General features: G+C 46.3%; 1 protein-coding gene across 1 annotated transcript; it reads right to left on the reverse strand.

The window, feature by feature from the left end:
- Nucleotides 1-7,477: 7,477 nt before the first annotated feature.
- smpdl3a (sphingomyelin phosphodiesterase acid like 3A) lies at nucleotides 7,478-13,036 on the reverse strand. The gene is made up of 8 exons (XM_030110988.1): nucleotides 12,828-13,036; nucleotides 11,910-12,123; nucleotides 9,205-9,349; nucleotides 9,035-9,131; nucleotides 8,433-8,596; nucleotides 8,183-8,363; nucleotides 7,931-8,055; nucleotides 7,478-7,794 (listed from the first exon to the last, which is right to left on the reverse strand). Exons 1-8 carry the CDS (start codon nucleotides 12,919-12,921, stop codon nucleotides 7,489-7,491), a joined length of 1,326 nt encoding a protein of 441 aa, XP_029966848.1. The 5' UTR covers nucleotides 12,922-13,036; the 3' UTR covers nucleotides 7,478-7,488.
- Nucleotides 13,037-13,202: the final 166 nt, after the last annotated feature.

The raw sequence follows: 13,202 nt of genomic DNA on the forward strand, positions 1-13,202 counted from the left end.
AGTGAGTGAGTGAAGGGGGGGGTAACAGCTGCTGGGAAAGTGACTGACAAGAGCTTCAGTGGAGGGGAGGAAGAGGAGGGGGCGAAGTGTGGGACAAAAGGCTGGCAGAGAGAGAGACAGAGAGAGAGAGAGAGAGAGAGAGCGAGAGAGAGAGAGCTTGTGTGTGTGTGTGTGCACGCACCACACTCCAAAAAGCTACATACACATGATTTTCTATTTTTCTTACTTAGTTCAGATACAATTATTGCGATGCACATTTACAAACGTGTGTGTAGTTAAAAGTGCAACAAGCATGAACCCGAGTGTGTTACATATATAGAGAAAAATTACATGACACAGACACAGACGCACACACACACACACAAACACACACAGTATTTATACATAGAAATACATTAATGCTAACTGTGAGCGCAGTGAGCAGGAAAGTGTCCTCAGTTACTTTAACTAAGTCTGTCACATCCTGACAGCAGTCAGTTACTGACGGATGGCTAATAAGAGCAAAGTAGATAGGCACCTAGCTGTCAGCGCTAATGCTAATGCTAATGCTACTGAAACAGTTTGTCCCCACTGGACAAACTCAGTCAAACCAATTTTCAGTCCATGAGGAGGAGTTTCTGAGTGGGTGAATGGGGGAGAAGCCGGGGCAGTGAGGGAGGAGGAGGAGGTGGACACGCCTGCTCCGTGGGAGCAGACAGCTGCTGAATTAATTTCTATTGTGTGGGTCTACTCACTTAAGAGCTGCTCGGCCAACCCACCCCCACCCTGTCTCCCCCACCCCCTCCAAAAATCAAAGAAGAATCAGTCAATACACTCCAAACACTAACAATGGAGAACACAGACATTCGTATGGACAGACAACTCTAAAACTACCAAGTCCAGGAGGGTATAGACTGGGACCAGGACCAGGACCAGGACCAGGACCAGGACCAGGAGCACAGTTTAAGAAAAGTATACATTTGCCCTATTTTCACGGAGGCCGCCTCAGAGCATCTAAAAAGAGTTGTATTTCTCCCGTTTCCATGGAGATGGAGGTGGAAAATTTCCAAAATGTTGCGTTTTCATTTTCAGCACCGCTGTCATGTAAACACAGCTGAAAAGCTGCTTTTGACAAACATCGTCCACCATAGTTTAAATTAATTAACAGTTCTCCACTGCACCCACAAGGGGGTGTCTGGTCAACCTGAATATCCAGCTGATCTGGGTTGGGGGTGGGGGGGGGGGGGGGGGGGGGGGGGGGGGGGGGGGGGGGGGGGGGGGGGCGTCTTCATGGATTGCAACCTGTGTGTCTGTCCACATCGCCCACATCAATCCATTCTCTGCTGTATGTGTGAGTTACTTAAGTTACTCTAGTGGTGTGTGAGTTACTTTTGTCCCACGGAGGCGGCGGGTTTACCCTGTCTTCCTGGGGTCTCCCACCAGTGTCCGACCTCCCCACAACCCCCAGCCCCCGTCTGCATGCTGCACTACGTGGGTCAGATGACTACAACCCACACCGCCGCCTCTTCCCACAGTGAGGTTTCTCAGCCGGCCTCTGAATCCCCCTCCCCGGACCGTCCTGGGAGGACCGTTCCAGATCTCCATGCTGCTCATGTGCCTCAGCTCGCAGCTGGGACGGCACCGGAGACGGCCGAGTCATGGCCGGGGGGCAGGGGACCCCGGGGACAGTCCAATGTGGCTGGCCTCTGGACGGGGAGGTGGAGAGCAGACGAGAGCCCTCACTACCTGGCCTATCGGCCCAGACGAGTGCCGACGAGTCAAGAGGCCAAAAGCAGGCCACGAAGAGGCCACGAGGAGACCATGAGGAGGTGACAAGAAGGCCACAAGGAGGCCGCAAGGAGGTGTGGAGGGTGAGGAGACTTCTGTAGAACTAGACTCAGAGGAGGAGAATTTCTACAGACTTCTTTATACAGTTTCAACTAATATTCTGTTTCTTGCCACAATCAGTCATCAGCCACAAAAACTAGAGTCTGTTCATTTCTATCAAAGTGGGCAAATTTACAAATTCAGGAGTCCTGAAGTGGTGTGGTAACGCAGGATGACCAGCAGAGGGCAGCATAGAGATGGATGAGCAGCAGGCAGCGCTATGGAGCAGGATGTCCAGCAGGGGGCAGCAGCGATCAGGGTAAAAACTTTGCTGTGAGTGCAGAAGCTCACACACATTCTGCAGCCAGTGTGTCCAATTGAAAGGATTTTTTTTTTTTTGGGAGTTGTAACATGGGGGGGTCATGAGGTCAGTACATCAGGCCGACACCCCCACAGTGATCAAAGGCTCTGGTCCACAGGCCCCGCCCCCCACCGCTGTACAAACCAGGGCAAACCCACTGACCCTTCTCAAGGGGAGGGGGAGGGGCCTTGGGGGTCGGTGGGTGTCGGGGGGGTCCTTGGTCCGAGGAGGGCGGGGCGATACGCCGCTCTGCTGTGAATAAAGTTCTGACCAGGAAAACCTGATTAAAAATCTCCACCATCACTACAGTGAAGAGGCGCAATTCTGGAAATCCACTCAAATGAAAGGAAAACAGCAGCAGAGTCACTACTGTCACTACGACCCCGTCCGACTGGGCTCTAACTCCAGACCTGCAAATACAATAGCAGAGGAAAGAAGCTGCCAAGAACAGTAAATATTTCTACTGTCACTGCAGCGAGGCTCTACCTTCTGTAGATCTATATTGATTCATAACCAATTATTACCAGAATGACTCAGACTTTTTCAAGTGAAAACATAAACTTTCATAATGTTTTCTGGGTCTGTTTACACGACAACAGAGGTCAGAGTCACTGACAACGCAACTTTCTGAAAACGCTACGACTCTCAGGAAAACGCAGTGAGTGGTCCTGGTCCGGGTCCCAGTCCATATCCTCCTGGTCCCGGTCCTAGTCCGTGTTCGTGTCCTCTTGGTCCTGGTCTCAGTCCATATCCTCCTGGACTTGGTAGTTTCAGAGTCGACCGTCCATCTTGGTGGTCTGTCCATACCAGTTAATTGTCACGACAGTGAAAAGCGTCTCTGCTGAGAATATGATGAAGCAAAATCTGAGAAAAGCAGCAAACCACAGTCGACTTCATTAAAAAAAAAAGTTCCTCCTATTTATTTCTCACACACTTTCAGAGCTGTGAGAATTCCACAAATTCCACAAGCCGACACACTTTTTTTTTTCTTTTGTGTTTCGATAAATTCATCCGCCGTCACACAACAATCAGCTTTGTGTTCCCGAACAATGAACTCACTCCACTGTGAAACAGACCAGGTGAAACGAGAACTCAGAGTCCAGACGTCAGGAGCTGGCTGCAGTCCAGCTTCATCACACACACACACACACACACACACACACACACACACACACACACACACACACACACACACACACACACACACACACACACACACACACAGATCCATCCATCACAAGACGAAACAAACATGCAAACACCTTCAAACACCATCACATGAGATTATATAAGATTATAAGAAAACATGACAAGAGGTGAGGAAATGAGACACATGAATGACTTCAGAAATTACCTGATGGGGCGACACAAGATGAGATGACACAGATGACATTACATGAGATGAGATATTAAGAGATGAGGTGATATTATCAGATTACATGAGATGACATTGAGGGATGACGTTACGTGAGATGATATTATGCGATTACGTGAGATATGAGATGAGATTATATGAGATGATACAATGAGGTGGGATTATGTTATCAGGTGAGATTGCATGAGATGAAATACTATGAGATGAGATTACATGAGATGAGAGAGAAGATCAGAAGAGGTAACATGTCATGAGGATAGGGGGAGTGAGCGAGGACAAGATGATAAAAGTGAGATATTATTTTGACAGAACACTTCTGGGAATGTGATCTGATGAGATGAGACAGAATGAGCAGACACGACCAACGTCTTGCTGCTGCTCTCCTCAGATTATTAATATCTGAGGATAATTATTATTCCAGAAAGAATCCAGATTAAATACATAAACTTCTCCTCAGATTATTCTGGCGGCCTCGCCTTGGATCAGAGTGATGTCACACCGATGGAAGAAGCTGATTGGCTGCTGAGGAACCTGCCTATAGTGGTCCCACAAAAAGAAGCTGACACACACACACACACACACACACACACACACACACACACACACACACACACACACACACACACACAATCAGTGATGAAGGCTCCATTCATGCCTGAGTATAAATGACCACTGAAGCTTGAGACTAAATCGACCCCCCCATGCCCCTCCTACTCCTCCATCCATGCCCCACCCCACCCCCACCCCCCACCACATCCATCATTCTCTGTCTGAGAGAAGAATAACTCAGAGGAAAGCAGTGAAAGAAGCTTTCAGCTGAAACTTCACCCAAACCTGCTTTCTCCTTCATTTCAGGCTCCAGAAGACTTAAAGTGGTGAATTCACTGAAGAAAAGAAACTGCCGGTGAACCAAGTGTTTACTTTGGCCGTGGTTCTGTTTGCAATGGAATCAGAAAAAAAGTCAGTTTTTCTGAAAAAAAAAAAAAAAAAACACATTTAGAGACATTGAAAAACAATTAGGGCAGTTATTGAAAAAAAACCTCCAAAAACTAAGCATTAGGACTCGACCAGAGGAGTCTGTTTTTCGAGTTTTCACTTGAAAAGTTGTAAAAGTATGAGATTCCGACATGATGTGTGATGAGATGAAGGAACGAGACGAGGTGAGATGCCATGAGATTATGAATCGGAACACACAAAATGGGGACAGTGGCTGAACTGAAGACTGAGGAAGACCGAGGATGAGGATGAGGATGAGGAAGCGGTCTGTGTAGAACCAGAGGCGGTGAGGTGAAGCAGAAGGATTAGAGGAGATTCCTGCTCCCCGGGAGAGAACCTCCAGACTGCAGCGTCCTGACAGTAATCTGAGGATTAGCTGCCGGTGGGCCTCCAGTCGCACGGCCGGCAGCAGAGAGAGAGAGAGTTCTGTCATCTGGAGGTTTGGTGAGGAGAACCTGGACCACAGGGCGGCTGCAGGCAGAGAACTTTCAGCGCTCTCTTCAGATTAACCCAAAAAGGCTTCCAGAAGTCCATCAGCTTCTTCTGCCTCGTTTAAACCGCGACTGAAGTTAAAATCCATCGTTTCTGCTTCAGAAATGTTTTGTGTTGACAAGGCGTCGGACTATTTTGGAAGAGTTGCGTTTTCCCCCGTTTCCATGCAGACAGGCCAGAGCATTTTCGAAAAGCTGCATTTTCAGAGACTCTCAGCAAGTTGTCATGTAAACCGCTGACAGAAAATGGACCCTCAAAATTCAACAAGTTTTATGTTTTCACTTGAAAACCTCATGTTAATGGCACTTTGTGGTCCGTCGGCGCAGCCTCTCATTGTCTCTCATCACCGACTGAACTCAAACCATGCCCTCATTTCCTCATCTAACCTCGTCTCTACCCTCCCGATCTCGCTTCACGTCGGCAGTCGAAGGGTTAACCGTCTGAGACGAGTCCAAAGGGCTGAGAGCTGGGCTCCCGTTACCGTGGCGATGGCGTCCTTTCCATTGACTCCGTCTCCACGGTGACGGTCTGTCTGTTGGGGGTAATAACAGTGAAGGGGGCACATGAGGGGAAACACTGGGAACGTTCTCAGGAAACTTCTCTGCAACAATCTGAAAAGTGAGTTTGCACTGCGACAGACTCACGGGTATATCTGGATGTAACGATCTCACTGACCGAGCAGTGGCTTCCTCCTATAAAACTAACGATAATGAGAACAATGCTTTCCTCCAGAGCATCATGACTCCCAGTCCATTGAAGGAAAAACAGCTAAAAGGGGGAGAAAGTATTTGAGGGAGTTAAAAAAAGAGGAGGAGGAGGAGGAGGAGGAGGAGGGAATGTTTGGGACAGAGGAAGAGAAAGGATCTTTCTTGAGGGCCTGAACAGGATTTTGGGGGGTTTGTGTCGTGATGGAGGAGATGAAATGAGGACATTCCAGGATGGACGCTGTTGGAGGAGCTGCTCCTCAGACGGAGACTCCAGTCGGAGGGACTCAGACTGGAGTCCATTCCAGTCTCTGGTCGCACCAAATATGACTCGACACAAAACTGAGAGACTGGAGACTCGACTGGAAGGGACAGACCGGGGACTTGACTCGAGGCAGGATGACTTCAAGGACTTGAGTGTTGTTGATTTCACGTTTTTATTTTTACTATGAAAAGAAAATTAATGTCAAATATTAACTGATATGAGCAGAGCAGGACAATGACGTGATTTCTGCCCACCGCTTCTTTTGTCCCACGTCCAATCAGAGGAGAGGAATGGTGATTAAAGGTATAATGGACGATGTTTTAGCCAATGAACGGCGTGATGCGAGTCTCAAAGCAGGTAGGATGGTCTGGCGCATGCGCGTTTTTCAAAAAGCGAGTAACAGACATTTGGCTTCGACTATTTCTTCATGGTGAACTAGTTAGCTAATATCCAAGCTAGCAAGCTTAGATATTCTTAATGAAAAAAAGAAAAAAGAGACCACTTTTTTTTTTTAAGAAAGATCTTTAATTGATAGAAAAATAAACTCGATTCTGCAATTTGACTTCCTTTTCTTTGTCTCCAAGACATTTTAAACACCTGAAATTTGACTGGAGGATTTTTTTCAAACCACAATGACCAGAAACTTTCTCCATGCGTCGGAACAGTGGTGCAGTGGTCAGCACTGTGGTTATTATCCCTGTTAGATTCTGAGAAATCGACTCAAAACATGATTTACTGGCCGTAAACAACACACAGCAACAATCTGGACATGTTTGTGCTGCCCGGTAACATTTCCTCTTGAACGCAGGATGAGCTCACACCGTTAAATGTCTTCTGAAGGTTATGATGAAGACGTGAATTTGTTCAAGTCTGAATGGTGTTGATGCGAAGTTGTTAGCGTTAGCACGAGTAGCTGTCTCGACGGTGATTTTCACCTAATCGTGTGACTAAGCTTGACCATGGGTTTATGGTTCATCTGTTGAAGACAACATTGAGCTGCTAATTCACACATCATCCAGTTTCACATGCTAGCATTTTAGTTGCTAACTCACTTTAAATACCTCATAATGACATTGTAACACGAGATGCTAACTCACATTTTTTCTTGTTAGCATTACAAGTTCTCAGTCCCTTTGAAACCCCACTTTCCCAGGTGAGCCTTATGTCAATCATGACTTTCACGTATGAGCATTATAGATGCTAACTCATGATCATCACTTCATGTAGCATAACAGATGCTAACTATATTTGAAACCCCACTTTTCCACATTGTCTCACTGTGGTAGTGCAAAATCACGTTAGCATTAACACTGCTAACTAACACAAGATTCTTGCATATTCAAAATCACACATTACAGTGTCAATGATTATTAAACCTGATTTCACGTTTTTAGAAAAGCAGTAATTATGCTGCGAGTTTGATTAAAAACAGTCTCAGTGGTGTTGCGATTGTCCCACTTCCTGTTGGCGGCCCCGCCCCCGCTTCCTGTTAGTGGGCTGTGCCCGCCACGCACCGGGAGTAGGACTGGCCGTCCGGGTGCAGCACGGCGCACACCTGGCTCAGCTTGCAGTCGCCCCGGCAGGTCAGGCTGCTGTCGTAGCTAACCATGAAGTGTGTGAAGTACCTGCTGAAGGTCGGCGAGGCGTCCGGGACGAGGCTCAGGCCGAGCTTGAGGAGGCTGCGTGGCCGCAGGTCGGCCAGGCCGAACGCCTCCGTCATCACGTACTCCAGCTGCCAGTCCGCGCTCTGCTTCTGGTTTGCCTCGGTCAGGTTGAGGAAGTACTGATAGATGTCCTTCACGGGAGACAAACTGTAAGTTAGCTACAACGCTAACATGATGGCACAGTGTGAATTCGGTACAGAGCTAACAAAAAAACAACAAGGTATTAAAGTGAGTTAGCAGCTAGAAGAAGATGGCGTAGCTTCCTACCAGCACGCTGAAATCCGTCAGGTCGTATGAATACATGCGGAAAGCCGGATTGTTGGAGTACGGTTCCACCACGCTCTTTATCGGAGTGACGGCCGGAGACACAAACAGAGAACCGACAGGTTCTCCTGCAAAACAACACAAACAGCATCCTCTGGTTGACATCCAGATTATAGAGCATCTTCCTCCACTACTCTGTCGACTAAGTAACACATGTATTACTGAGGATTACAGTGGGAATATAGTAATCTATACCTTCCTGGTCCTGCAGCACCATCACACTGTCTTTGTGTGTGTGCCCATAGAACTGTCCTGCGATGACGTGGCTGTAGCGTCTGAAGATGTCCAACAGCCTCTCGTTTTGGTACTCCCTCATGGCGGTGATGTTTCTGGCGAAGGGGAGGAATCCCACCGGGACGTGAGCGATGATGTACACCTGCAGAGGAACGCCGATTAATCCCCGCTCCATGAAAACCGGCAGAGAGACCAGGTGACGGATCCCAACCTTCTCCAGGCTGACGGCCGCTTTCTTCAGGGTGGCCTCGAGCCAATGGAACTGCCCCGCCGGGTCGCTGTGGTTCCCCACCGCCTTGTCGGGACCGTAGTACAGGATGGTGTTGAGACTGACCAGACGCAGACCGGGCCTCACCAGCTGGGAGTAGAAACCTCCTGGAGAACCAGATAACAGTCCCAACCATCACAACCACACACATCAACAACTGCTGGTATCAGAAAACTTCCCCCGTTTCCATGGAGACGGACAAACAGAAATCTTGGGAAACACACACACTTACACACACACATATATGGTTATGTTCTAAGAGGTTCCTGTTCAAGTTACAAGAACCAGAAAGTAGTGACGGACTATGGGAACCAGGAAGTAGTAACTGGCTCCAGGAACCAGGAAGTAGTGACGGTCTAACCCCACCCACTGAAGCTGTTCCTCTGCACCTCTCAGTTTGAAAGCAAAAATCTTGACCACGTCATTGCTGATGGAGAACGCTGATGCGTGTCAGGTGAGGAATGTGGTCAAACGAGGATGGGATGCAGCAGCACTGCTAGAGCTTTTTGGTTTTTACGCTCCCGGATGTTTCTGAGGAGTTTTACCATTTGACAGCGTGTTCAGAGCTTCCTCCTGCAGCCAGGGCTTCCACAGCTCGGCAGCAGCTCTGTAGATGACGTTGGTAGACGTTGGCAGCTGGTCCTGACAACACAGCGGAGACATGGTAAACTTATCGATCATGTCTAGGACGTGTTTTCACGGAGGAGTGCTCCACCTGTGGCCAGTAGTCGTGGTTCCCCACTGCAGGATACACCGTCAGGTTGGGGAAGTGCTGCCTGATGGTGTGGGTCATGTTGCGGATCACCTGGATCACCACGTCGGTGGAGAGCTCGTCCACCGGGACGTGAGGGGGACTGTCGCTGTGAGGGGGAGGGGCAACAAAACACAGCCGTTATAAACCTCAACAGCTGAATGTTCTTTATGGATCACCTGCTGTACGCAGACGACTCAGTGGTTTACAGGAGATTCACAACAGTCTTTTCTTCAAACAAGAGCAGAAATGTAAGCTTCAACTAGTGGGAATGTGAAAAAAAGCACTCATCTAAACCCAGTAAGAATAGAATAAAGCCAATAACCAGAGCTAATCCTCCTCCCTCAGAGTTTTTAAGAATTAAGAGGAAATCCATCCTGTTCAGCATGTTCATTAATCCCCCAGATCCCTTTAAGCTGACGAGCTGCTGATTAATAAAGTGCTGTGTGAGTCTACCTGTGGTGAAAACAGTGTTCTTTCGTTTGGCGCCGTTATCTGAGTGGATATTAGCCTCCATTAGTGGAGAGCTTCACCAGCTGAGAGGAGAACCCTCCTGCAGAGGCGGGTTACAGTCACAACCCACCTCTTCTGACACCAAAAACACCAGCAGAACAACTGTCTACTGCTGCCATGGTGCGCATGTGGAGTAACGTTTCAGATAAGTCCCCCCGTTTCCATGGAGACAGACACACGTGGAACTGAAATCACTGCTAATTTTGGTGCAGCTGTCAATATTGAGCATCATGTTAAAAATTAATAAAGTTGCAAGAAAATTAATTCCATGTATTTCATAAAACAATGTAAAAATATAAAGGCTGTTAAATTTAAAGGCATTATTTGTGATTAAGTAATGTGGGGCTGTCAAAACATATGCATCTTAATGCTGATTAATAGATTTTTTTTAAACTGTATTTGATGTAAACTTGTATTGAGTTGGTCCACATGGAACTTTATTTTCAAAGAAAATGAAAATTGTATCTCAATGTTCATTTGTTTTAAACAAAAACAATGACATTGAGTGTGGTAACACGGCATTTTTCATTCGGAATCGGTTTATGCTGAACTCAGCAATTCAGAATTATATTCCTGAGCTTGGGGTTTTCATGGGAAAAATGAAGGATTAAATCCTCTCCAACGCCGGGGGCTGTGAAGCGCTCTGATTGGACGGGGCGGCCGTGATGCACTGACGTCTCCCGGAAGTAAACAAACGTTTTGGCGGCGATTTTTCTCTTCTGTCTTTCTTGATTAACTTTGGTGCTTCAGCTTTTAAAATGTCCTCGTCGTTCTGCTCCCGTCTATCCGCTCGTTTCATTATATCCAGTCCTTCCAAAATTCCTGTAAAATAAATCGTCTCTGTATGAGTTGAACCGCGGACTGCCGGCCGCCATCTTGGAATATTGTGTCATCACAGCAGAATAAAGTCGCTCCTAATTTACATATAATTCCGCTCCCAAAGGAGAATAAACCGGCCAGTCTATTCGGATTCTAACTTAATTCCCAATAAAGTTTTCAGGCGTTTACATGATGATTTTACAGCGGAATTAACCTTTACTCAGATTTAAACCGGAATAAAAAGTCCTTTGTAAACGCACAGATTATGAGTTGCAGTTAGAGTTGCATGAGTATGCAGTTCAAAATGTGATTAACTGTGGAAATTCTGAGATTAATCGCAATAGTAAAATTAATCTTTTGACAGCCCTCAATATCATAAAGTTTAATCATTATAAAGGAGGAGCATTAGTCAAAATGTGACAAAATAAATTTGCTAAATGAATTCAATCAGAAGAGAAAAAAATAACTCTTTAATTCTTCGAACCATTTTCCAGAAGTGACTCCGAGCAGCATGTGTGTAAACAGGCTGTCAGAGATGGAAGTGATGCTCAAATCAGTCACTTCAAAACGTTTCTGTGGTTTCCTTCTTCTGTTCGTCACACTGGTGGAGCTCATCGAGAGGCCAGAAAGGAAACCACAGAGGAAGCTGATGAGATCCATGGAAACTGAGGTTTTCGAGAAAAGAGGAAGTAAAACTTCTGCGCAGTGAGCCACGCGAAAACCCAGACATGTTCACAGAGCTGGATTAGTTCCTCAAACCTCGAAATGTCACTTCACACAGAGCTGAACCCACACTGAGGACTCAAATTCCTCATGACAGTGTGAATACAGGAAATACACAAACAATTCACACACTTCTTTTTGACGGAGATAACTAGTGTATAACTAGTTCTAAACTAATTTGAAAAATGTACAAAACAAGCCCTAAATCACTCTCAAATACAGGAGAAAAAAAACCTATGTAGAATACAGGTCCAAACTAGTCCAATTTACAACCACAGGTAGACCAAATTACGTCTCAAACTAGTCCATAACTAGTCCAAACAAAGTCCATAACTAGTACATTTTAAACCCAGAATTAGTCCAATTTAAGTGTAGAACTGGTGCAATTCAAGCCCAGAACTAGTCCACAACTAGTGGAAATTACAGCGATTTCCAGAATTAGTCTTCCTCCACTCTCATACGCAGAAAACTCTTATGTGGAAAATTAGTCCTGAGCTTCTGTAAGGCATACTAATAACTAGTCCTAAACCAGTCTGATAGAGAGTGATCCAGCCCATCAGACTGTGTTCATCAGTCTGGAGAGTCCAAAGCCCTGGCCCCTGCTTGGTACCAACCCGGTCCAGATGATGAAGTCCCGCGGCCCGGTGAGCGGCGCCATGTGAGCAAACGCCGAGCGGATGAGGCTGTACGGGGAGTCGCAAAGGAAGTCCCCGAACACGCCGGCCTGGCTGGCCGGGGCTCCTTTGGAGGAGAAGCACACCTTGGTGGGGTCGGGGGTCAGGTGGTAGGTGGGGTCCAGGTGGAGGTCCGTGATGTGCCAGAACCGGCCTGCACACAGAACCAACATAGGATATAAAGGCGCTGATCTTCAGTATTTTGATTTCCTTCCTCGTGTGCACTTAACTGACAAACAGCCGTTTTCATAATTCAATCCGTCATCTTTCTCTGCTGTGATACCAGACAATGATGACAGCTGACAGCTGACACTGAAGAGTTCTAGTCCACAATATAAGCCCAGAACTAATCCAAACTATGCCCAAAGTAAGTCCAGAACTATTCCAAACCATGTCTAAAATAAGTCGAGAAGTAATCCAAACCATGTCCAAAATAAATCCAGAACTAATCCAAACTATATCCAAAATAAAACCATAACCAATCAAAACAATGTCCTACAAAATAATATTATAACTAGTCCAAAGTATGTCCACAATAACATCAAAACAAGTTGAAAATGTGCCCAAAATCAAAAGCTAGAATTCTGTTTAATAAATCAAAAAAGAGGACCTTGTAATTCAGAATCTAACCTATTTTATCCAGATTAGTCACCTGTGGTTTTCTCTTGAGAGCTGAAAGTGGAATTCCGTTCAAAAATCTGCCAATTTTAAATTGGTCAACAAGTTACGAATAGACACCAACTTCCACACACACATATAACAGTTTAAAGTGATTGTTAATGACTTCTCATATATTCGGTCAGTTTAATGTAAACCAGTCTGGCCTAAATTTTGCAGAATTTATACTGTTAGACTCACCTGCATCCGACAGGTCGCTACTTCCGGTCGGTGCCGCCGCGAGCGGAGCGACGCAGCTCGCCAGTAACACCACGAAACACGACAGCTGCAGCATAATAACGGGCTCCGACACACTGTACGCACCGAATCACGCCTAATCACGTACACTCCACTTTTGAAAAACGAAGCAGGTCACTTCAGTCTGAGGTAAACAGGAAGTGAAACGGAAGTATGACTGACCACTGCTGAAAGGGGGGTGGGGTTAGGGGGGTGGGGGTGGCTTTGGAAACCCGGAAGTTTTTTAAATATGTGATCGTTCATGTGTTGACCATTTTAAATATCAGAGAACTTCATAAAAATGTTGAAGCGTGTGATTTTTATTACTTTTACTTTTTT

This window comes from Salarias fasciatus, chromosome 15, assembly GCF_902148845.1.
Source record: "Salarias fasciatus chromosome 15, fSalaFa1.1, whole genome shotgun sequence".
In the NCBI taxonomy this organism is placed as follows: domain Eukaryota; kingdom Metazoa; phylum Chordata; class Actinopteri; order Blenniiformes; family Blenniidae; genus Salarias; species Salarias fasciatus.